This window comes from Carassius carassius, chromosome 49, assembly GCF_963082965.1.
Source record: "Carassius carassius chromosome 49, fCarCar2.1, whole genome shotgun sequence".
NCBI classification, from domain to species: Eukaryota; Metazoa; Chordata; class Actinopteri; order Cypriniformes; family Cyprinidae; genus Carassius; species Carassius carassius.
Genome location: NC_081803.1, coordinates 16,894,958 through 16,922,023, shown reverse-complemented (window position 1 = coordinate 16,922,023; position 27,066 = coordinate 16,894,958). Strand labels below are relative to the sequence as shown.

Below are 27,066 nucleotides of genomic sequence, written 5' to 3'. Positions count from 1 at the left end.
GAGCCCGTCCTGGGCTTAACGGAGGATCAGGAGCCCGTCCTGGGCTTAACGGAGGATCAGGAGCCCGTCCTGGGCTTAACGGAAGATCAGGAGCCCTTCCTGGGCTTAACAGAGGATCAGGAGCCCGTCCTGGGCTTACAGGAGGATCAGGAGCCCGTCCTGGGCTTAACGGGGGAACAGGAGCCCGTCCTGGGCTTAACGGAGGATCAGGAGCCCGTCCTGGGCTAAACGGAGGATCAGGAGCCCGTCCTGGGCTTAACGGAGGATCAGGAGCCCGTCCTGGGCTTAACGGGGGAACAGGAGCCCGTCCTGGGCTTAACGGAAGATCAGGAGCCCGTCCTGGGATTAACGGAGGATCAGGAGCCCGTCCTGGGATTAACGGAGGATCAGGAGCCCGTCCTGGGCTTAACTGAGAAACTGGCATAGGTGAATTGGAAACCCCCTCATTTTGACCCATTTGGCGCTCCACATTTTGCTCCCTCGTGGTGGGCAACGTCGCCGGCTCTCGCACCTGGTCTGACGGGTTGCTCTCTGGCTCTCCGTCATCGGTGGGCTCGGGCTTATGCCTCGTACCGTGGGGAGATTGTAGGCTGGGCTCTGGGTCCAGAGTGGACCTGGCGAGATCCTCCATTGGGCCGACCGTGAGAGGTGACCCATTTCTCACCAGATTCCACTCTATACAGGCGGCGAAATCCTCCCGAGGACCATCTTCGGGCAACAACGCTCTGCACCTGGAGTTCAGGCTGGCGTGATAAAAGGTGCAGAGCGCGTGGTCTGGGTAGCTGGTGGCATTAGCTAGCACGAGAAACCGTTTAGTATGGTCCTCGAGAGAAAGTCCCTCCTGCTCCAGCAGGAGGAGGAGGTATTCGGGGCGATAGAGGGGATCCATGACACACTACGGAAAGAAAAAGACTGTGAAAAAACGGAAAACAAAACGGAGAGAAAACACGCAGTTTTTAACTTTTCGGTCGGGTCTTCTGTCACGGCTTACGCTGCTGGAAGGAACACGGAGCCGAAGGATAAACGAAACAAGGCTTTATTAAATCAAACATAGGCAAGGTAAGTAGCAAATAACTGGTGGCAAGTGGCAAGTTGCAAGTAACAAGTGACAAGTGACAAGTGACAAGTGACAAGTGACAAGTGACAAGTGGACAAGTGGACAAGTGGACAAGTGGACAAGTAACTAGTAACGAGTAGACCCGACAAAACAGAACTGAAAGGACAAGGCTTTTATACAAGGGATAATGGGGAAACACAGGTGGATGGCATGACTAAATTAACAGGGACATGGAACACATGCGGAAATGACTAGACACACCTGGGAACTAATCAAACCACACACGGAAGACAGAAACTGGGTCACAGGGGCAAAAACACACAAAATGAGTCCAGGTGTGTGACAGGTAATCACATTAATAAAATTTTATATAAATGTAAAGGAAAATATCACATTTGAATTGGATTTTAAACCACCTGTGATTCCTTGGACTGGGTTTCTATGGTTTTTTGTTGTTGTTTTTTTGCCATTCAGGCTACAAAAACTAAATGGATTTTAATAGAATATGCCAAAAAAATCATGTTCAGTTGACAAGACAGATCAGAGTTTTATTCTCTTTTTTTCTGTTTAGTTTTTCTCCAGCAGGAAAAACTGCTGAAGGTGGAAGTGGCTCACCTCTAATGGAGCTCCCACCGTTGTCTCCTGGTATCCAGGACACAGTAATGGTTGTTGTGGTTGTCTTGGTCACAGTGAGTCGAGGTTGGTCAGGGGGGACTGAAGATGATATTTATATAGTGAGAAACACTGCGTAACATCTCAGAGGAAATGAAACCGACACAAAGAGGAGGCTATACAGAATGTGACCATCCTGTCCGACTCTCACACCTCACCTTGAACCTGAAGGTTCAGAATTATTTCGTCCGTTCCCCAGTTATTGCTGGCGACACACGTGTAATACCCAGAATCCTCTGCTTTCACGGTCTTAATGACGAAGCTTCCATTTCCATGGATACTGCGCCTTCCATCAATGATGGCAGGAGCCGGGCTCCCGCTGGCGAGAAACAGTGTGAATCGTCAATAAGAGGGGCAGAGTTTGACATTTCCCAGCATTCCCCAGTGACTGATTCTACTCATAGGTATTCAGATGCTTGTGTTTGCTCTTAATGAAAGGCTAGAGCTGCACTGCAGTATGTTCTTCACTATAATACTGAACTCAGCATACGTTGTTAGCATGTTTGCCTTAAATCACATTCTCATTCTTATGTTAATATTGTTTTTGAGAGTGTATGTTCTATACATTCTTGTCTGTGCCAATGAAATGGGTTTATTTACCTCTCTTTCAGCCATCTAATGGCAGGAGGTGGGTCTCCGACCGCCCTGCAGGGTAAAACAACATCCCTCATCCATGGTGTTGTAACAGTACCACTGAAGGTGAGGATTTTGGCAGGAGCTGTTTAAAAACATAAAAAAACACCATAAGATTTTGTGATTAACAACAGCAACAACAACAAAACAAACAACAACAAAATAACATCACAATTGATTGTTATTGATTTATGAATGCTTAATATTTCACAATTTTGGTGCAGAGCACAATCAATGCAAATTACACAATCTTACACAACCATACAAAAGTTATGGGTCAGTATTTTTTTTTTTTTTTTTTTAAGAAAAAAAGTTTATTAAGTTTTGTTAAATAGGGATGCAATAAATTGATCAAAAGTGAAAATAAGGACATTTATAATGTTAAAAAAAGATTCCTCTTTCCAATAAATGTTCCTTTGAACTTTTTATACACAAAAGAAAACTACAAAAGTTCCATAATTAACAAAATATTAAGTAGCTTAACTGTTTGCAACACTGATAATAATAACACTAAAGACTGGAGTAATGCATGCAAAAAAAAATCAGCTTTGCCTCACAGGAATAAATACATTTACAAAATAATTTTATCAAAAAAAACATCTATTTTAAATTGTAATAATATTTCACACTATTATTGTTTTTTTTTTTCACATTGTATCTTTGATCAAATAAATGCTGCCTTGATAAGCATAAGAGTCTTCTTTAAAAAAAATCTTATTCACCCCAAACTTTACAACATTAGTGTATGCTGAATATTTGTAAGGTTACTACATTATATATGCTGTTTATTTTATAAGAAGATGCTCATGGCCCAAAAGACCTCAAAATACAACTAATTACTCCAGAATGAGTGATTCACAGAATGACTGAATAAGAGGTTTAACTTAAAAACATCCTCCTAAAACCAAAGACCAGCTGCTTAGCTTCTGAAGAAGGTAATCGACTCAAACCTTTGGCCAGAGGTTCCACGGTGATGACATCACTACTGTTCCCCCGGCCGGCCGCAGTCACCGCCATCACCCAGATACTGTACTTCCTGTTGCGACTGAGATTGTGAACCCGGTGCAGGAATTCATCTGGGGCCACTTCAAACTCACTGACCACCTGAATGAGACCCAAAATAAATGATCGATGGTTAGTCCTTGTGTCTTGCATCGGCTGACTACATCACCTTTAGCTCCATTACACAGTACTGGCTCTGTGCTAAAATGCTTTGCACTTCCACATGCTGTTTAACACTGTCTTAATAGCCAGCCTGATATCTCTCCTGTAAGTACTGTATGAGAGCAGTTGGCTGAGTCTTACCGTGGGATACAAGCTAGAACAGAAGACTGTGTATTTCCTAATGACGCCATTCAGCTTCAGCGGAGGGAGCCAAGAAACATACACCACAGAGCTGGAGGCTGCAGCTGCCTTCACCCCGCCGGGTGGACCTGGCACTGCAGAAAAAAGATTCAGGCAGTTTGGAGAGATCTTTACTAACTTTTTAACAGATTCTCAAACAGAAGGACAGAATTTGACAGTAGTGAAGTTCCGCAAGAGAAGATCTTTTTTGCATGACTTCAATTGGTCGAAGAATGGATGTCTCTCTGACGTACCATCTTCTTTGGTGCGGACGTAGATCTGGTCGCTGCGTACTCCGTCTCCTGCTCTGGTGAAGGCTAGCACCTGGATACTGTAGTTGGTGTATTTCTCCAGACCCTCCAGCTCCAGCTGGGCCTTCTGGGTAGTGACGTTTCTGATTTCCCCAAGTTCTGTATAAACAACAAGACTTTACAATCTTTCTTAAGACTCACTGTCAAATGATATAGTAAACACAATACTACTGAGTGTCAGCCAATGAGATTTCTAAAATTAAGTGAACATTGATATTAATCAGTATATATATTGTAAATAAAAAAGGCTTTGCAAATGAATTGCAGATTTAACCCTGTAATGCCTGACACAAGCAATAGTCATAAAAATTCACTTTTATAAAACAGAACAGTGTACTGAACCTTTAGACAAAATATAAAAAGAAAATGTAAACATTCATAATCATATTTGATGCACCTTGCTTTTATGGCTCTTATAGATTACGGAGCTCACACTTGAGAAAAAACTCCTTAATTTTATTCAAATGCCTCAATTAAAGGGTACTCAACCCCAAAAGGAAAATGTTGTCATTAATAGACTTGTGCCGGTATTCGGTAATGCATATATTGCGGTGATTAATATGCACGATATTGTTATCGTGGGCACTTCTAAATACCGTGAATAAATATACATTACAAATTATGCAGAATTTTATTAAGAATATTATTCCCATCAGCTGTTTAAAATGCTGAACAGCGCTGTATGCTGCATGAAAGAGCGCATGTTCTCTGATGTAAACAAGCGCATGAGAAGCACATGGAGGAACACGTGAAAGACGCGCTGAATGAAAGCACATTCACTCTCTGACAGCAGATGGCGCTAAATGCAGCCCTTACCCTGTAAACATAAAAATAATCTTAAATAACCATTCAGATTTATGTTTTCCCTATGGTGTTTATTACAGTGCCAACTACTGAAATATTTAGACTTAATAGGCTATTTATCTTCAAACATTCATTTTTTTTAAAAAAATCTGGACTACAAACTCCCTAAATATTGTTTGAAAGTGTTTTGATCTTTTATTGTTCATTCACACTATTATATTAATGTATACATTACATTATGGCTTCATTAGTTAACATAAACTGCCAATGAAAAAAATATCCTGAACATTTATTAATCTTAGGTATTCCAATATTTAATAACACATTGTTAAAATTGAAAGTTGCAACTGTGTTATTTAATGAGCTAATATGAACTAAGACTTTTAAGATTTTTTAACAAAGATTAATAACATCTATATCAAATGTAGCTATTGCTCATTGTTTAGCTGTGCATTTATTGAATGAGCACTATGCGATGTCCGAACTGATTACACTATATTTTATGTATTGCACTGTATTTTATGTAAAATCATTTTCTATTTTTAAACAGTCTTAAATTCATTTTAAGTCAATTTTTAAATAATTTTCATTTTCAAGTTCTTAAATTGCTTGTTTTATTTTTGTGATTATTTTTCGTCATGACTTTTTTTTTTATTTCTTTTTGAATAACCATTGTGTACGAAATGTGCTATATAAATAAACTTGCCTTGCCTTGCCTTGCCTTGCCTTGCCTTGAATGTTAATGCATTAACTAAGATTAACTAATGAGGTCTTACTGTAAAGCAGGGGCGATTCTAGGGTCAGAGCTTTAGGGGTGCTGAGCACCCAATGAGCCCCAATGCCTCCACCCACCCTCTTTTCACACGAAAACAAAAAATATGTCTATTGAAAAATAACTATAATTTTAACATTGATTCAACTAACTCCAAAATCCAGTTTTATTTTTATTTTTTTTGAGACCTTTTCAAAACAACAGCTTAATTGTGAGAGTTCACACAGACAGCCCCCTGTAACTCCATGTGCCTCCTTTTGTATCAACAGTCATCAGATTGGTTACATTAGATTCAACTTTATTGTCATTGAACAAAGTAACAGGTACTTGGACAACAAAATGTAATTCATCTTCTGTAAATTATTTACAAATGGCCATCTCTAACATATCTGGATGCACGCCTGTCTGAACTTTCATAAACCAATATGTCATCAATAAATAATAATAAAACAAGCTTCATATCAAGAGTCATTTTAAATGTCTTTATTATTATTATTTTTGGGCTTAGAAACCTTTTTTAAATGACAAATTCCTTTCACAAGAGAAACTTGTGAGTTTGAAATAAATAAATAAAAAATAAAAGCAGGGGACCATTGCCTAGATAAATAATTTGATACAAAAGCAGCGGGTTTGCATTATCTGTTACTTTAACTTAACTCTTTTCAGCAGAAGAAAAAAAAAACAAGACAGAGGTCATTATGGACTGTCTCGTCTCTCACCTGAATCTGTCTTTTTTCTTTTAAAGAATTGTCGTATGTCCATTGCTCACTGCCAGGCCACAGACACACACACACACACACACACACACACACACACACACACACACACACACACACACACACATACACACACATACACACACACACACACAGAGAGAGAGAGTAATGCTAGGAGTTCAGGAGTTAAGCCTGGTTCAGGTTAAATCCTGTGTGTGATGAATGAATAAATACAGCAAAAGAAAAACATGAAACTTTCTTTTATTGTCTAGTTTGATTGTCAGCCACAACTGAAAAATAACAGATATAAATCTAGGAATTAATAACAATTCTTTTAAAAAGCCACAGTGAGTGTTTTCAGTGATACGTGTTTTCACTCAAAACGCCAGGGCTTCATGTTTCCATGACGACTGACGAGAAAAGACGCATGTGACTTCATGTTTACATGACTCCCGAGTATTAAATTAACGATAAACTTTAACAACAGAGACACACGTACGCAGTACACAGGTACGCAGTTTATTTGTCGCGCTTCTGTTTTTGTTTCACGCTCTAGCAGTTAATAAACAGAACTGCATGCGTCTTGCGGAAGAACATTGTAACCGGCGTTACTTCTCTCTGTTTATGACTATGGACGAGTCACCCAGGTCCTGTGCTACTCCACAGCGGCGGCGACCCGCCGGACTAAAATAGTCTGAAAATAAACACTTATTATAGATGTACCACCATGGTGATTCAGGATACTGACTCCAGTATTCACCGATATGGTTTCGGAACTTAGTTGCACCACAACCGATCACAACACTACATCACGGGTTCTCACTCCTCCTTAACACATACATTTTAAACCACAAACTACGGAGTATGTTTTGGACAATATTTAACCGTGTAAAAGACGAACAAAAATTTTAGAATAACAAAATTTCTATCTATTATTTTTGTTTTATTCGCATACAAACAGTATTACCGTCACTTCATAACGTGACAAGGTGGGAGCGTATTTACTGGTTTAAACAGGAAATATTATAAATTAAAGGGAACTAACTTTCTTAAGAAAGATTTCATTGATATTTTTCCATGTTTTTTTTTATATAATGCCTAATAAAATAAGTGTTTATCAGCAGCAACCATGGTAACTGCTGTGTTTCTGCTTTTCCAAAAGCGCCACCTAAAGTCAGAGAGTGAATTTGCATTTGAATTTGCATGTCTGCTGCTTTTGTTGATGTCAGTGTTGTGAATTGTAACGGTTGGATGGAAATTAAATTCAGTCATGAAAACTCTTGGGATGGATTGTAAAATCTTTATTAATGTAAACAGAATTTGCATAGGTTTGGTCTTGGTCTGCTGCAGAGATAAATGCTCAGATGATAAAATTTAAAGGAAACATGCTGCTGCTGCTAAAGTGAGGAAGATCCCTGTAGCAGATTTAAGCAGGTGGTGCTGGGGAGGTGGTGGGCTAGGATGAGGGCACACATGGTGTGCAGACATAGTATTCATAGTACATAGTACTGAATATCTGAATATGGTTATATAGGTTAACGGTAATGAGTATGTGAATCCAATTGGCTTGGACCCTTGAACCAATTAGAACGCAAGTAGATTTTCAACTATTCATAGCAACTCGAATAATAAGGCATCTGGAATTATTTGACTGTTTGACTCATAGATTAAGTATTCCAAATGGACTGCACACACACACACACACACACACACACACACACACACACACACACACACACACACGTTTTTGACTGTCTTCTGAGGGTTTCTTACTATTAAACTATTTTCCATTTAAACAAGTTTGAAATTACACATAGTGCACATTGCTATTGCTGCTAGCATTTTACTTCCATAGTAGGGGGAAAAAAAGGAAGCCGATGACTACTAGCAACTGTTTGGTTACCAACATTGTCCAAAATATTTTCTTTTATGTTCAACAGAAGAAAGAAACACAAATAGGTTTGGAACAACATGAGGTCACTCATTATTGGGTGAACTTTTGAGTTCGCTTTTGAGTTTGATAAAATAATAATATAATATAATAATTTAAAATGTATGATATGACTTCAATAGCTTTTTAGCCAAGAATTTGTCATTGTATAGTTAAATAATGAACAATGTACACCCATGCAGGATATAGGGCAGACACTGAGACTGTCTGCAGCTCTTCAGCAATGTTGCAGGTTTCACATTTTTAATGTCTCCATTATTTTTCCTGTTATCATTCCTTAAGCGCTCTAGCTGCTACTGCTGGATGGAAAAGAACCGCTGTCTTATGCTGCTCGGTGCTGAATTTTGTACCTGAGTTGCCTGGGCTAAATTCTGCTGCTTCATAATAAGGCAATTTATAAGCAAATAGCTCCTGGAAAGAGCCGGATCAACATAATGTGTGCTTTGAGTTTGTTCTACTGAGCACAAACTGATCGAGAGCCATGAAGCAGCCAATTAAACAGGTGTGCAGAATGTGTTATGTTGCTCTCTGTTTGTGTGCTGCAGCACTGAGTGATCGATTAACTAACCTCACAGTCTAAATCACTCATGAGAGGCATATTCAGACTGGCTGGCACAACACTTAAGAAAAGAGACTATTGCTGAATTGCAAAATGCATGTACTATGTACTAATAATATGCTAATGTGCTATGATTTGGGATGCAATATTAATCTGTCACACTATATAGTATACACTATATAATATACCTTTTCAACTTGGAATTCTTCCTCTTCAAACCAAAATAAACTTAATACCAATATGCATAATGACTATATGTGAATATTGAAATTCAGTTCCTTTTGGCTTAAAAAAAAAAAAAAAAGAATTCCCAGTTTGAAAGGTACATTCTGCCCCCTAGGGGTCTATGGATGCAAAATGTGTAAAATAATAATAATGTTATATATAATAATTTCTCTCTATAATTTCTCACTTTATATATAATAATGTGTGTATACACATACATACATTATTCAATCTCTCTCTATAAATATTAAATATATTTCTAAAAAAAAAAATGTATGGACTATATCTATAGCTATTTTAGCATAATATAAGATGCTTCTAACTAATGCTATTATGAAAAAAATGCTATTTCAGGCACATTAAACTCATTGGGGTCTGAGCTGTACCTCCGTCTGGTAGATTGGCCCAGTAGATGATACGGAAACCCTGTAGAACGCCGTTGAGAGCTTCCCTGGACAGAGTCTGCCAGGACAAAGAGATGCTTTCTGGAGAAGCAGCGGTGGCCACAACCTTCTCTGGGGCTCTGCTGGGTACTGAGAACACAAGAGAAATATAGAAAAATCATCTCATAGATAGCCTAATTACTCATTGGAACAGAATATGTACAGTAGGTGTGAAAGAAACTAAAATTGATGAATTAACTTGAATTGGGTTTACAGTCCTTAAAGAAGTTTGAAGCACTGTAAGCATTTCCAGTAGCCACTAGCTGGCAGCAAATATTGCAAATGTGCTTGGTGAATATCATGGTATTTTTGATGGTTAGTTTTTTTTAAATAATTAAAGTTATAAAAACGTTACATAGAAGGACTAAAATTTGCTGCATCATGTGAATGATTACAATGGCTTACCATCTTCCATTGTTGTGGCCCGGACTTCACTGGAAGCAGGTCCCGGACCGGCACTGTTACTGGCCTGCACCACCACCTCATACTCTGTGAACTTCTTCAGGTTGTTGAGGCTCAGGGACTCTGTCTCTCCCGTGGCCTCCATGCTGATGCAGATGAACTGGTGACTGCCGTTTATGGAGTGCTCTCGATGGCACACCTGATATCCCCTGATCACGCCATTCTGGAGATGTTTCAGCGGTGCCTGCAGATCATGAAATTATGGTGCTTATAAACAAGACCTCAGTTATTGGCATGCACTCTTAACTGGCATTGATAATTCCACGAAGAACCTTCAACATCCATTTTTATATAACATCAAACTTGATATAGTCACAATACTACCTGAAACCATACCTTCCATGTAACTTTTATGCTTTGGGATGACATGGCTTCCAGTGTCACATCTTGGGGTGGTCCTTCGGGATCTAGAGTGGTCAAACGAACACTCGGTTTAGCCTGGTCTGATATCTTCCATCATATTTCTTATAAACAGTAGCATCAGTGGTGATCAGTATCTCAATCACACTCCTGTCATGCCACCCTTGGACACCAGTTGGCAGTATTGCAACACAATTCCTTCTGTGTTCAACAGGAAGTGAAACATTACTATACATTTACAGTACAGACCAAAAGTTTGGACACACCTAATCATTCAGAGAGTTTTGTTTATTTTCATGACTATGAACATTGTAGAGTCACACTGAAGGCATCAAGGGCTATTTGACCAAGAAGGAGAGTGATGGGGTGCTGCGCCAGATGACCTGGCCTCCACAGTCACCGGACCTGAACCCAATCGAGATGGTTTAGGGGTGAGCTGGACCGCAGACAGAAGGCAAAAGGGCTAACAAGTGCTAAGCATCTCTCGGGGAACTCCTTCAAGACTGTTGGAAGACCATTTCAGGTGACTACCTCTTGAAGCTCATCAAGAGAATGCCAAGAGTGTGCAAAGCAGTAATCAAAGCAAAAGGTGGCTACTTTGAAGAACCTAGAATATGACATATTTTCAAGTTGTTTCACACTTTTTTGTTATGTATATAATTCCATATATAATTCCACATGTATTAATTCATAGTTTTGATGCCTTCAGTGTGAATCTACAATTTTCATAGTCATGAAAATAAAGAAAACTCTTTGAATGAGAAGGTGTGTCCAAACTTTTGGTCTGTACTGTACATTATTGTTCTATAAATAGGAAAGCACTTCAAAAACTCCTAAAAGATGGCCTAATATATTTTAAACATAAGAAATAAGATGTAATAGTAACATTCCCTGCTGAACATGAACATTAAGTAATTTTGATTTCTCATGACAGATTTGACTAGTATATCATACCTGCTTCATCGGTGGTTACGGTGAGCTCGTTGCTGGGTTCACTGTCGCCAATGTGGTTCTTGGCGAACATACGGATGTTGTAGGTGGACGATGGGTGAAGTTCTATGATGGTGGCCTGGTTTAGGGTAGGAGAAACATCTCTGGTCCTGCGAGCTCGTTCCCAAGTTTCTGTTTATAGGTAAAGAGATATAACTGGTTGGGAAAATATCTAGAACTCATATATAAGCTGATTAGCTTTGTTTCTTGTCATTTGAATCACACTTATGATATCTATTCATGCCAAAACTAGACTTGATTGTCTAAGGTACTTTTTACTGTTGCTTGTATATGTTTGGATCATGTACCTGTTTTATTTTTGCACTCAATATCGTAGCCGGTGATGGGACTGTTCCCATCGAATCCCATGGTCCAGCGGAGGGCGATGGTCCTCTCTTTCACCTCACGAATCTCCACTTTCGGAGGCTCTGGTGGTTCTGAGAATTCAACGATATGGCACTCAGATTCTCAGAGGCTTTGAACCCCCCCACCTCCCATCCCATCCACATTTAAACAACACATTTAAAAGATTTCCCTCAAGAGTCTCGTATAAAATGCTTAATAAATTCCCCTAATCTCCAGCCAAGCCCAGGCGATTTTCCGGCTGCTTACCCTGAACCGTTAACTGAAGGATGCCTCTGTCTTCACCATAGGAGTTAATGGCATGACAGGAGAAGAACCCAGAATCCTCTCTCATCGTTGGGTAGATCTGAAATCAAGAAAACTGTGTGTGAATGAACTAGAAAAAAAACATCCAATATTCATATCCTAAATGAGCCTGATCATCACTAACCATTCACAACAAGCTTATGTAAAAAAAAAAAAGTTTAGATACCTGAAGGACCTTCTATACCTATATGTTTGAAATTGGTTTTGTTGTCTTATATAAACTCAATATAATATTGAAATACAGTCGTGGCCAAAAGTTTTGAGAATTACATAAATATTAGTTTTCAAAAAGTTTGCTGCGAAACTGCTTTTAGATCTTTGTTTCAGTTGTTTCTGTGATGTACTGAAATATAATTACAAGCACTTCATACGTTTCAAAGGCTTTTATCGACAATTACATACACATACAAAGAGTCAGTATTTGCAGTGTTGGCCCTTCTTTTTCAGGACCTCTGCAATTCGACTGGGCATGCTCTCAATCAACTTCTGGGCCAAATCCTGACTGATAGCAACCCATTCTTTCATTATCACTTCTTGGAGTTTGTCAGAATTAGTGGGTTTTTGTTTGTCCACCCGCCTCTTGAGGATTGACCACAAGTTCTCAATGGGATTAAGATCTTGGGAGTTTCCAGGCCATGGACCCAAAATTTCAACATTCTGGTCCCCGAGCTACTTAGTTATCACTTTTTCCTTATGATGCTGTTGGAGGGTGTTTTGGTACCATTCTTTATTCATGGCTGTGTTTTTGGGCAGAATTGTGAGTGAGCCCACTTCCTTGGATGAGAAGCAACCCCACACATGAATGGTGTCAGGATGCTTTACTGTTGGCATGACACAGGACTGATGGTAGCGCTCACCTTTTCTTCTCCGGACAAGCCTTTTTCCAGATGCCCCAAACAATCGGAAAGGGGCTTCATCGGAGAATATGACTTTGCCCCAGTCCTCAGCAGTCCATTCACTATACTTTCTGCAGAAGATCAATCTGTCCCTGATGTTTTTTTTGGAGAGAAGTGGCTTCTTTGCTGCCCTTCTTGACACCAGGCCATCTTCCAAAAGTCTTGGCCTCACTGTGCGTGCAGATGTGCTCACACCTGCCTGCTGCCATTCCTGAGCAAGCTCTGCACTGGTGGCACTCCGATCCCACAGCTGAATCCTCTTTAGGAGACGATCCTGGCACTTGCTGGACTTTCTTGGACGCCCTGAAGCCTTCTTTACAAGAATTGAACCTCTTTCCTTGAAGTTCTTGATGATCCTATAAATTGTTGATTTAGGTGCAATCTTAGTAGCCACAATATCCTTGCCTGTGAAGCCATTTTTATGCAATGCAATGATGGCTGCACGCGTTTCTTTGCAGGTCACCATGGTTAACAATGGAAGAACAATGATTTCAAGCATCACCCTCCTTTTAACATGTCAAGTCTGCCATTCTAACCCAATCAGCCTGACATAATGATCTCCAGCCTTGTGCTCATCAATATTCTCACCTGAGTTAACAAGACGATTACTGAAATGATCTCAGCAGATCCTTTAATGACAGCAATGAAATGCAGTTGAAATGTTTTTTTGGGATTAAGTTAATTTTCATGGCAAAGAAGGACTATGCAATTCATCTGATCACTCTTCATAACATTGTGGTGTATATGCAAATTGCTATTATAAAAACTTAAGCAAAAACCAATATTTATGTAATTCTCAAAACTTTTGGCCACGACTGTAAATATTTTACGGAACTAGTATAAAAATAAAACACACTGTTCGAATTTGTCACATTGGTGTTGGAACTGGTGTCAGAAAGATTTTTTTTTTAATTAATACTTTTATTATATTCGCATCAGTGCATCAGTGTAAAATTTTGGACTGAGTGTGAAGGATTGTTTCATTTTGAAAAACGTGCATTGAAGAGGCCAAGCATGAAAGATGACAATGCACAAATGAAGAATCTGACCTGCAGGGTAGAGACGACCTCGTCGCCGACGTTCTTGACTGTTACCGTGTGCCGCCACATGTCTGGATTGATCATGTGTGACTGCTTTTCCTTCTCCACCTCCTTCTCCCATCTAACCATGATGGGCTTCTCACCATGCGCCTTGCAGCTCATCTCTATCTTCTCTCCTTTCGTTGCCAGTGAGTTGTTGGGATATGATGTTATCATGGCTGGAACTGAGAGAGAGACAAATGCCATCACTGCGGATCAAACCGAACATGTTCTTCTTATGACATCAACGACTTTTAACTTACAGTAAAATTGTGCAAATGCCATGTAATGTTTTGCAACAGTGAGGATCAGAACACTTTACTACTCCAGACAAGGTAAATGTTTTACAGCTTTATGGCAATAGCAAGATTGAATGTGATGCTTTATGCAGAAGTACAGTTATTACTCCTCTTTCTTGCTCACACACACACACACACACATGCATGTCCCGTTTCCTTACAGGCATTCACTGGGGGAGCGAATCGCCAGGCGGGTACATGGGAGCGCCGGTACAGCGTGTGATGTGATTGAGTGTGTCAGGTTGAAAGTCCCGACCGTTTACATGTCATCTCTTATTCACTCCAGCAATTCTCAGACCATTTTTTTTTGTGCTGTTGCTCTTTTTTTTTGCCTGAATTAAAAAAAGGTATATTTTATGATTTTTTTTACATGTACTTAATACCCTTTTAATATAAATATATTTAAAATATTAAAACCCACATTTTTTAAAATCAAAATTGATTTTTGTCTTTTGTCACAATTATATCAAGCAATATTGCAAGTGCTGCACATTTAACAAGGATTTATTTTATTTTATTTTATTTGATATATTCCCAATGGTTCTTTTTTTTTAAATTAATCCTCCAGGAAGTGACATCATTATTATAGGGGGAACAACAGTTATTAACTAAGAAAATATATTTTTAAATCAGATTTTTTTTATTGTTAACAATAACTGGTTTTGCCTTTTTGAAATAAACTGAACATTAAATAAAATAAAAAATAAAATAAAATAAAATTTTAAAGGAAAAAAATACTAACTTAAAAACTTTAAAAATGTAAAATAAAAATGTTGTCTAAGCAACTAACTGAAGATTAACCTTAACTGTCACTCACATTTTTGAACATATACTTTATAGTGCACGATCCAAACGTACATTTTTATAATTCATGAATGAAAAAATTTTGTAACATGATATTGATGTACCATTTACATGGTAATGCAATGTCTGATTTTAAAATGGGTTTTAAAGGATGAATTTTAAGATTTTAAGTTTTCAGTTGATAAATAATTTCTGATGATTTCTAAAATGTGATAGAGAAAAGGGCAACAAAGAAGTCTTTTTTTTTTAACAAAGGTCAGAACTCCTGTTATAATTTAGATTTTTGAGGGGGTGCACTCTGGTCGTAAATTAATCTATTACTTTTCGTACATAATTTTTTAACAAAAAACATTGGTAAAATATATATTTGGGAGTCTTAGACCTTTCCAACGATATATAGTTTGTCAAGATTAGATTAGATTTATTTGTAATATAGTGAGGTAAATGTTGTTCACTATATTTGAATTATTCCCGAGCCGACTGTGTGCGTTTTACACATCCTCTCCGACCACGTTGAGTTGTTACTGACAGCGGCAAAAGCGACGCATGCGCTTTTCACTTGTAAAACTCAAGGGTGTATGGGTAATGTAGTCTCTGCTCTCGGTGGGACGAATTAGGAAGCTTGCATTGTGAAGGGCGCTCTGAAAAGCGGCAGCGCAGGCGAAAGATTAAAACCTCTATTAAAACAGATGTCCAAATGAGCGTACCGGTGCGTACCGGCCCACTTAAAGCACTGACAACATTAAAACTTACTAAAACTTGAACTAAATTTAATTGAAAACTGAAAACATAAAATGTAATTATATAAATTATGATTCATTGTGTTTTTGTGATAAAAAAAACATAAATAAACTAAGTGACCCTGGACCACAAATCCAGCCTTGAGTCGCTGGGGTATATTTGAAGCAATAGCAAAAAAAACATTGTATGGGTCAAAATGATAGATTTTTCTTTTATGCCAAAAATCATTAGGATATTAAGTAAAGATCATGTTTCATGAAGATATTTTGTAAATGTCCTACTGCAAATATATTAAAACGTAATTTTTTGATTAGTAATATGCATTGTTAAGAACTTCATTTGGACAACTTTAAAGGCGATTTTCTCAATATAATGATTTTTTTTGCACCCTCATGACTGTATGACCTCTATGACCCCTCTATGACCTCTATGACTCGAGTAAAAAAGTTACAGAATCGAATATGAATGAATTATTATCAGTGTGATTTATATAAACATTTCAAAAGTTAAAATGACATCATTATGTATGATTATGTAATGCCAGCCCTTTATGTTCACCCTGTTAGCAATCCTAGTGTTTTCATTTGTAAACACTGAGAGGACCCGTGTGAAGTCTCTTAAAATGACTACAGTTGATCAGAAGGTAACAATAAAGCTTTACTGTCCCCCGCTTAAAGACGCAGGCAGCCTAAACTGGCATCCTATTTCTTATCACGGCCGAGCGCTCGCTCCTTATGTGATTATCCAGAATAAAACACTGAAGAGGGAAGTAGTCTCTGTGTTGGAGGGGCAGCTGTATCTTCCCTCAGGCTGCGAGCTGTCTTCATCATGACTGCATAATTGCTGTGTTGATGTATTTCTTTAATATCCAGCTGAATTATAAGCAGCAGTTGGACTGAAAGGGAAGGTGCTAATTTCTCTCCTGAGATGCAGACAGAAGAAGTGTGTGTTGCTGGGCAGGAACTTGCTCTCCGGCTGTAGGAGTGATTTATGTTTCTCTGGATCCTCTCTGATTGATTCAGGCTCATTTTACTCGTTCATTTAGGGGTCGTAAATGGACAAAAATGAGCTGGTTTTCAGCTATTCAATCGTGAGAATTAGTTTATTTTTGCATGTCACGAATACACACATTTACTCACAGTCTCTCATGCTAGCAGTTTCTGCAACTTCTGTTCACTTCAGTTAAGGCAAACTCTATTAGAGTATATATGAAAAGGTTCACATGTACATTAAAACAGTATTCTATAGCTACCAAAATTCATGTGTTTACACATGACACATTTAACAATCAGACATTTAACAGTTTCATTCTGTTCTGTGTGTTTTCAAAAGACACAATCCGGATCCTTGTTTATCCTACAACAGTAGAAAGGCCACAGCATATTTATTTGTAAAATAAATCTGGGCACTTTTAATGAGAGTAAAATAATTTGCAGTCTATGTTTGACAGAATTTATTTATGGAAGCTCAACAATATAACTTTACTTGTGAAACACACTAATTAAAAATTGTATATTAAAACTGTAGCTACATTACACACACACAACTATTAATGTAAGGCATATTCAAGTACATCTAAAATAATTTGAATATTGGGAAAAGTTTATATTTTTCATATAAAGTTTATTATAAAGTTTTATATTTTTCATATTACAATTTATTTTTTTTATGATAATAATCATATTATTATTTTTCGTAATTTAATTTTATATATATATATATATATATATATATATGCATACAGATCTTTCTATCTATCTATCTATCTATCTATCTATCTATCTATCTATCTGTATGCACATATATATATATATATATATATATATATATATATATATACGTCTCTGATTTCTGTCCAGCCCGCAGGGAATCCTGGCTGCCTTCCTCACCCCCCTCTCCTCCCATGAGAGCCTGCATCTCCCTTTCACCTGGACACGTTACCATACCAACCAGCCAGGCCTGCCTGCTCTCCCCAAGCTGTAAGAGGGTTCTGTCAATGGGGGACAAGAATAGAACACACATCCGCAATTGATTTTCAGAGGAGAGCAGTTGCGAGCCTGCATTTTTGCATCATGGATCTGAGCTGAATGTCTTTCTCTGGGAAGATGATGACGCTAGTAATCTTGTCCTTTTCCGGGGTTTAAAAGAATTTCATGAAAATACACATGTGTTTATTTAATGTCTTGATGTGTATAAGGCTGGAGGGGTTGTCAAACTAATCAGTCTAATTAGGTCATGAGGGGTCAGAATTGAGGGTTTGCTTTGCAGAGCTCTCTGACATTTGACCCCAAACTATCAGCCCACACATAAATCTGTGAATCAGAGACATGTTTGCCACATGTTGGGTGCAGATACAGCAATATGATCCAGTTTCCCCTGTACAGAAAAAAAGTCTCTAAAGTCTCTTTAAATAAATAAATAAATAATAGCCTAATCCACAGGGCATCAATATTTAGATATTATTTAGAATTTTAAATACAGAATATTAATCATTGATGATAATAATAAGAAATGTTTCTTGAGTGCTAAATCAGCATTTTAGAATGCCAGAAAATTCATTTGTGAAAATTCACAAAGGGATGTATTTCATTTTAAAATGTATTAAAATAGAATAATATGTAACAATATGACTCTTTTTACTGTATATTTGATCTGATAAATGCAGCATTGGCATATAAGCAAGAGAGTTAAATAAAAAACACCTTTGACCAGTAGTGCAAATATACATTTTGATAACACTGCAATAACGTTTCATGTTAATATGTATATAAAAAAATGTATATAAACTAACAATGAGCAATACTTCTACAGCAATGATTAAATTGAACTCTTGTTCATTTAAAAAAAAGCACATTTTTTAAATTTAAAGTTTTATCTGTTGACATAATGCATGAATGCCTTTTTATTAAATCACAAAGGTTAATAAATGTATACAATATATTGCTCATTCACTCATTCATAAAGACCCACATCACCATATCACCCAGTCATAAAGAAATGTTGAAATATGGGAAAAAACATGATTTATTTCAACATTAATATGGGAAATATGGGACTGTCCTGGGAAAAACGTCTGGTCACCCTACGCAATAGCCTATTAACTGATGGATCGGCAGAGAATTGTCTTTCTGCGAGTCATTAAGAAATTATGGTTCTATTCTGCTTAAAGAAATGTCAGGTAAACGGGTGAATACATAATGTGCGAAGCACTGATAAAAAAAATAAATAAATGGAAGCAAATGCGATTGAATATGTACAGGCTTACGTTATTCTATTCTAAATACCATTAACTCCCTACTGATTTTGCATTCCTGGTGGAAATATTATTGTATATCAACTATCATTGTAACCAAGTATTATCATAAATAGTGGTCAAATATCGAATCTCAAGGTCAATTTATTTATTGTAAAAAAAATTCTGTAGCTGCCAAAAATAAACAATATATGTATAGCTATATACATAAACGTGTATTTAGAAAGAAATTAAGAAATTAAGCAAATGTTAAACATAATATTTTTGTGGAGTTTGCGGCATGCTGTCACAATTTATAATATTTCTTATAATAAACATGTGAATATATTTTAATAAAAAATATATTTATATATTTTAACAAACAAATCTATATATAATAAAATGTATAAATTGTGACAGCATGTCGCAAGCTCACCAGAAAGATTATGTTTAACGTTTACTTAATTTCTAGGCTGCATAATGCTACAAATTGAGCCGGAATGGCCGGATCTGGAGTTTTCCTCCAGTGTAATGTTTCTCTTGTCTTAGTCTCATATCGACTCCTGGCTCCCTGCAGGCTTTCTGAGGTCACCTATCATCCCCTATCACATCAGCGCTCAGGGCTGTGTGTGGGGGATGTAGGCCAAGAACCTCCGCCTCGCTGGGCTGACGGGCAGATTACACGCATGTGTACAGCAGCTCCTGCCCCACGATGCACTGGGGTAAACAGTGAGCTGACTGGTTAAGTGGCTGTGTTCACCACAGCCTGATATCCTCCTTTACTGCATCATTGGGCTTTACGTGGAGAATGAGCCGCATCATGATGATGAAAACGGAAAATCTTGCAACAAAACAGAACAAAACAAAACAGAGGAGGGATCATGGTAAAACAGCCACTGATGTGATGCACCATTATGTCTTATTATATACAGAGTTTCCTGGGATCATCATAGCTTTTTTTAATCATCATTCTTTTATCAGCAGGATTTCCTGAAAATTGCACTGCACTATTAAGCATCAGTATTTTGTTTTCTAAGTAGCATACTACTGTATCGTATTACTTTCACTGTTTGTACAGTATATAGTATGTGCATAATATGTTTACAACAGAATGCAATGCAAAGAATATTCAATCAGATAATGCAATGCACTCAGCTTCCTATAAAAGCTCTTTTCCACCCTTGTTAAAAAAAGTCATAAAACGTAATTCACTTATCATAATTGCATATATAATATATGAAATAGTCTTTTTCAGATACCATAAAAATAAAGATAAAATGAAAATATAACGAAATAAACTGTATACACTGTATATACAGCACAGTTAGCAGTACACTGTTTTCTTGTAAAACGTACTGCAATAATCTAAGAAAACTCACTTTTATGGTGTATTACATTTTATAAACAGACAATGACAGTTAGGTAACATTCATATGCAAAACTAAAAAAGTCAGCACTTTAATATAAACTTCTCACTAAGAAGTTAATTTCTTACTTCCAAAAAATTTAAATAATAATAATTAGAATATATATATTTATATATATATATATATATATATATATATATATATATATATATATATAAATTTATTAAATTTTTTTGAGAGTTTTGTTCCAGTTTTGTGGTCATAGGGACACGACCTGAGCTCTCAGCGCTGATCACAGCTGATCTTAATGAGCAGCTTGTTTGTGGTAAACTGGAGAGATCACAGTGGACTCTGAAACAAACCTCTCAGGGAGACTCGAGTTACAACAGCGAGCCATAACAACAGAGCCGTGTCTCCTGGAGCAGAGCTCTCCGCACAAACACGACACAGTATTTCACCTGTCAGCCTGATCGATCTCTCTGAGAACAGAGCTCTGTGTGTGTGTTGTTACATGACATGTGAATGAGAGCAGCAGAGAGAGTAGAGACAGAGAGAGAGAGTGAGTTAGGGAGGGAAAGAGGATGAAGAAGAGGTTGTATTGGGCAGAGAGAGCGTCTCTGCAGGGAAGCTCCTGCTGCGTGCTGATAAGAGCAGGTTGTGAAAATAAGCCTCTCTAACATCACACTCTGATCAAATGAGAACGCAGCCGCCACCGCATGCATAGACAGACAGGGAATAGAAGGATAACCTGACATTTAAACTGTTCATTTAGTTGCTGTGTCACACGCTATAGAAAACACTTTTAAATCAAATGGATTCACACACGATAAGGTATAAAGAGTTTACTACATTCCTTGATTAATTCAACAGGAAATAAAAATCGACCCAGTTTACCTGGAATGCATGTTCCAGGTTTTATTATAATAAATCTCATTAAATATAATATACATCTCTGAATGTCTGAAAGAATCTCTGAAAAAATTATCTGAATGCATTATATTATGGATGTAAAATGGGTTGTGGAGAAGTTTCATGTTGACTTTAAAATAAATAGTACTGTTCTCATTCTATCATCTACTTTGGATTGCTTATAATTGAATACTTCTTACACAAGCACTGTGAAAAAGAATTTCATGAAATTATAGTCTGAGGTAATCTCTATTACTCTCCCTCTCTCTCTCCCCAGTGTGTGGTAACAGAGTGTAACAGAGTGGGTGGACACAGAAAAAGTGAGACACACACACACACACACACACACATTTAGAACACTGAAAGCACATGCTTTTCCACATGTCAGCTCCTACTGAGGGGGAATAAGGGTTTTGGCTACTCGTGGATAAACACCCACATGTGTCTGAGGCAGACAAAGAGACTCCACTGCAGAGACCCTCTCATCTCGTTTAGTCTTACTATTGACAATAATGTTGCAAAAAATATTTCCAAGCCTGCACAAAACAAAAGCTGTCACCTAAGCACACAGATGATTGGTTTTGCGAGTGGCCCAGTGGATCAAGACTGGCAGTAACAAGAAGGTTGTTGTTTCTCGAGCCATAACACAAGCTCTGTGAACTTTCTAAACTGTGTCCTTAAGTACTGCAAAAAACCCTACAAAAGTGTCTCACTATTTACCTCTTAACAAAAACCTAAATATTAGAATTTAGCAGAACTGCAAACTGACCCGGCAAACCAATCACCTAACATCTCAGTAAAATAGTGTTTCTTACTTTTCACATTAAGGTACATGGACTTGCTGACATCGGCTCCCACGTCATTGCTGACCTTGCACAGGTAATAACCTGCGTCCTCCTCAAGAACATGTTTAATCAGCAGTGAGCCGTTCCTGAGCAGCTGGACCCTGAAGCCCGAGTTCAGAGCGATGGGTTGAAACTGGGGCACCCCAGCACCTGGCACAGAGAGGAAGACGGTCTCTAGTTAAAGTCCTAAAAAACTTCAGTGGCATCATACTTTTCTTTTCACTACTGGCAATTTCTTTTTAAATGTAAAAGAGAAATGTTAAGTTTATTCTAACAAAAATAAAAGGCTACAGCATCATTACATTTTAAGTGAAAATATCGAAATATCCACAAAAACCTAAACTGCAGAGAATGTATCTACATTTTTATATATATATATATATATATATATATATATATATATATATATACATTTTTATTACATTGTTTAATTTTTTTTCTCACTTGCAAATTGCTTAAAAAAGGGTGAAGCTTATGATTAAAAAATGATAACGTTATAATTAAGTAAAAACATCCAGGAAAAAATACATGTCTGCGAACAAATTCAGAATTATTATTATTACTACTACTACAAAATACATTTTTCCCCCCACTGGCAAAAGGTTTATTCTTAAAACAGATAAGGCTATCATTTTGTCTTGATTGTTTAATGTCCATTAAAAACTAATATTAATATTAATATTTATATATTAATATTAATAATTAATATTATTAATAGTAGTACTAGTACTACTAGTATTTTATTTTTTCGCCACTCGCAAATATATAAAACAAACAAACAAACAAAAAAAATCTTAATTCAAAGTAGATTATCTGAAAGCTAAGTGTATTACATTTATTTAGTTATGCGTTATCATCTTACACAGTTGTGTTTCTCAAGTAAATGTATCTTGATTTAGGAATGTTAACATATATTTAAAAGACAATACACTAATTAAGACTTTTGCATGCAATGTTATAGTTGTCGGTGAAGCCATGTACCTTTGGAGTACTTCCACTCAATAGTTGGCCGTGGCTCTCCATCCGCAGAGCAGTTCAAGGTGACAGATTTACCGTAGATTCCATCCTGGTCTTGAGGCTGCACTTTGAACTTTGGTGGAACTACAAAAAATCCACAGGATCACATTCATTCAAGTTCTGTCTTTGTGAATGTTTCTTTGTTATACACCCAAAAAGGATACGAAACATGTAGTCTTACCTCTAACTATAAGCTGACTCTGGTATTTGACGACGGCAGCATCGTTTTGGGCAATGCAGGTGTAGGTGCCGTTGTGCATCCGCTGGAGGTTGGAGATCCGCAAGGAGCTGGTGAAGTCGATGTTGTCGATGGTCACCCCAAGGCTGGCGTTAATGGGTTTTCCATCCTTCTCCCAGGTAATAGAGATGGGAAGGTCACCTGAGCGCACAACGCAGGGCACGAAGACGCGATGGCTGATGGAATAACGTGGAAATTCGAACGGCTGGATGAAGGGAGGCACTGACAACAACCAGAGAACACTGTTAAATACTGCTATACCAAATGTCATCGTTTAACTCATTATACTTCAGATGTCCAGTATCGCTACCTTTCACAGTGATGTGGACACTCTGATTCTTGAAGAGCTGGGGCTGAACCAGCACATGGCAGCTGTACTCCCCTTCGTCCAGTTCTTTCTGCACGTTCAGCAGCTTTAGCGTGCCATTGTTCTCAAAGGCCCGTTGGCGGTCATTAAATGGGAGAAGGTTGGAGTTCTTGTACCATTTGATGGAGTAATATGGGTAGCCAATCACATGGCAGTGAATGTACATGTCCCGCCCAGCTATAGCTGTGATGTTTTTCATTGGTCGTATGTCAGCAGGACCTTACGGGTAAAAAAAAAAAAAGATTATTGACAGTCCGATTTGCATTAAATGTAGCAAGAAATTTATAAAGAGAATGTGGATTTATGGTTTATGGATGAGGGCCTTTCTAAGATCAAAGAAACAGACAAGTTAAAGTGGCATCAACTTGAGTGTACTTAAAGAATAATTTTGGGACAATTTCTTAAAACACATAAGTACTTTATTAAAAACTACACTTTGTAAAAATGTCAAATTAAACATTTTACTTTAACCAAATCAACTCTGGGGACCCACCGGTGGGTCCAATATTGCATATGCCTAATTCTCAAAAAATCAAAATAACAGCTGAAGTGGTTAAAGTACATTTCAATTAACTATTTTAATAATCTTTTGTTGTGTTTAAAGCTAATATAATTTAAATGTACTAAATTACATTTGAAGATAGCTTTGAAGAAGCTCAGCTAATAGAAACTGAAATTATAATTTTCATTTAATGAATGTAAATAACATGCAATTAAGCATCCAAAAACAATACATTCAGTACAGACTTGAGCATATTGTTTTAAAATATAATATTTCCATAAGTAATCTTATGCTAAAGTGTACTTCTCCAGAGGAAATTGTTAAAAATATGCTACATTCCGTGTGTGGTTTGCAAACTGTGATGTAATATCACAATTCAAAACTAGAAAAGTAAAATGTGAGTTGTGTTTGTCTGTGCAAAAGTTGTTATTGTGATGCTAGAACGTTGTGGGTGGTTGACAAGGTGTTGCAGAATTACTTAATCATAAATTACTACATTATTTGATCTAAAAACAGAACCTTTAAACGAATCTCCTTAAAAAAAGTTCTTATTGGTACACTTACATGACAACGATGCACTATAAATGGAAAATGTTTTCCTTTGCGTTTTTAAAAGGTTTTACATACAGACATCAGTGTTGTCAAAACAGTTCACACAGATCTGTGAAAACACCTAAAAATGCAGTTTGCCAGGCCAGAAGTTGGTGATGTGCACCTGCACAATAATGGTATTGTTTTAAAAACTTACACTTTTAAACCTGTTTTCAAAAGTTTGTGTTTTCAGGACCCAAAAATGCAACTGTTGTGTAATTAAACAGCCAAAACTGTGTTGTAAACGCCCACCTTAGAATAAAGAATATTTTACATTTTCCACTATAAAGATTTTCTTTTTATAAAGAGGTCCACTGATGTTAAAGGTTTTTTCATGGAACCATTAATGTTAATAAACAACCTTTATTTTTAAGAGTGTGGATGGAAAGAAAAAAAATACACAGAAGAAAACAAATACACACTGAGCCATATGAAAGAGTGAACGTGCCCAAAAAAAATGCAATAAAAGACCAGAAAGCTTAACAGAAATAAAAAATACCAGCAGATGTTAGTCAGGCCCTCGACTCACGTATGAACTTGAGATGAGCAGAATGAAATATATGTGTGTGTTTTTGAGGAGCTGATCTGACAAGCACCTCTTACGTTTATTCGAGCCTGGTAGGAGACCATCCCTGCTGAGTTGTTGCAGGTGCAGCGATAGACCCCGCTGTCCCGGACCTGGGTGTGGGAGACGTTCAGGTAGCTGACCACGTTGCCCTCTGCTGTTATGCTGTGACCGATGCGGTGCCGACTGTCCTTCATGACAACGTCATCGTCCAGTGTCCAGGTGACGGCAGGCTGTGGAGTTCCCTTGACGTGACACATCAGAGAGACAAACTCATTCGGACCGACAACTTTCTCACTGAAGGCAGACAGGATCTTAGGGGTTCCATCTGCAGACAGAGATGTTTTTGTTAAGTTAAAGAAATCAAAATGTACCAAAATGAAATGGCTGGGATGGTGCTGACCTTCTAATATGACTTGCACAAAATCCTGAGCTGACATTTTGGCCTTCCTGGCAAAGCACTGGTACACTCCTCCATCGCTCTTCGCCATCCCATCCATCACAAGGTTCTCCTTATTGATCCCGTTCATCCGCACGTTGGCGCCAGCGCTGATCTTGTCACCGTTGCGGTACCATGAGAGCTCGTACTCATCCGAGCCAGTAACGCTGCAGGTTAGTGACACTTGGCTACCCACACTGCCTTTCACATTTCGCGGACTGACCACCACTTTAAGAGGTTCTTGAAAAACACAGTGATATTATTTATTTTTACTTTATCAATAAGATATTTAGAAATCTATCAAAAAAAAGGCAGGAGAACCTGATATATACCTTTTACCGTGAGACGACCTATGACCTCTGTGTTCCCATAGCTGTTCCACACCTCACACAGGTAGCTGCCGGTGTCACTGAGCTGGGCTCTCTCGATCAGCAGGCCTGTTACGCTCTGACGGAAACGGGAGTCTGATTCTAGCGGCCTGTTGTTTTTCAGCCAGCGGTATTTTGGTGCCGGGTGTCCGGAGGCCTTGCATGGGAGCTCAACTCTGTGGGATGCCATGACCTCCCGCTTCTCAAACCCATCGAGGATCGCAGGCGCCGACTTTGTTGGATCTATTAACAAGAAAAATTTTTTTTTAATTTAATCTACCCATCCATTCATCAGTTCATCTATTTATCTGTTTATCCATCTATCTATTCATCTGTCCATCCATCCATCAGTTCATCTATTTACCCATCCATCCATTCATCCAGCTGTCTGTCTGTCTGTCTGTCTGTCTCTCTGTCTGTCTGTCTGTCTGTCTATCTATCTATCTTTTAATCAGCTCATCTATTTATTTATCCATCCATCTATTTTCATCTATCTATCCATTCATCAATTCAACTATTTATCTATTTCTCCATCCATCCATCCATCCATCCATCCATCCATCTATCTATCCATTCATCTATTTACCCATCCATCCATTTATCCATCCATCCATCCAGTCATTCATCAGTTCATCTATTTATCCACCCATCATCCATCTGTTCATCTATCTATCCGTTCATCAGTTCATCTATTTATCCATCCATCCATCTATTCATCTGTCTATTCATCCACCAGTTCATCTATTTATCCATCCGTCCGTCCGTCCGCCCATCCACCTATGCATCTAACCATCCATCCATCCATCCATCCATCCATCCATCCATCCATCCATCCATCC

At 37.8% G+C, this 27,066-nt stretch overlaps 1 protein-coding gene across 3 annotated transcripts in view; it reads right to left on the bottom strand.

The window, feature by feature from the left end:
* The window catches only part of LOC132132451 (cell adhesion molecule DSCAM-like), a 77,468-nt gene that overhangs the window by 12,524 nt on the left and 37,878 nt on the right, over nt 1-27,066 (bottom strand). For 2 of the 3 annotated variants that reach the window (XM_059544824.1, XM_059544825.1), the window contains exons 5-24: nt 26,192-26,470; nt 25,824-26,099; nt 25,452-25,748; nt 23,706-23,981; nt 23,339-23,617; nt 23,122-23,241; nt 22,111-22,290; nt 13,914-14,128; nt 11,912-12,008; nt 11,608-11,736; nt 11,264-11,431; nt 10,286-10,356; nt 9,893-10,133; nt 9,431-9,577; nt 3,961-4,116; nt 3,668-3,801; nt 3,313-3,466; nt 2,330-2,447; nt 1,888-2,048; nt 1,673-1,771 (exon numbers count right to left, since the gene is read on the bottom strand). In XM_059544824.1, coding sequence (XP_059400807.1) covers nt 1,673-1,771; nt 1,888-2,048; nt 2,330-2,447; nt 3,313-3,466; nt 3,668-3,801; nt 3,961-4,116; nt 9,431-9,577; nt 9,893-10,133; nt 10,286-10,356; nt 11,264-11,431; nt 11,608-11,736; nt 11,912-12,008; nt 13,914-14,128; nt 22,111-22,290; nt 23,122-23,241; nt 23,339-23,617; nt 23,706-23,981; nt 25,452-25,748; nt 25,824-26,099; nt 26,192-26,470 — 3,597 coding nt within the window. Of the gene's footprint in view, nt 1-1,672; nt 1,772-1,887; nt 2,049-2,329; nt 2,448-3,312; nt 3,467-3,667; nt 3,802-3,960; nt 4,117-9,430; nt 9,578-9,892; nt 10,134-10,285; nt 10,357-11,263; nt 11,432-11,607; nt 11,737-11,911; nt 12,009-13,913; nt 14,129-22,110; nt 22,291-23,121; nt 23,242-23,338; nt 23,618-23,705; nt 23,982-25,451; nt 25,749-25,823; nt 26,100-26,191; nt 26,471-27,066 lie in introns of those variants that run through there. The other variant, XM_059544826.1, reaches the window with a different exon arrangement.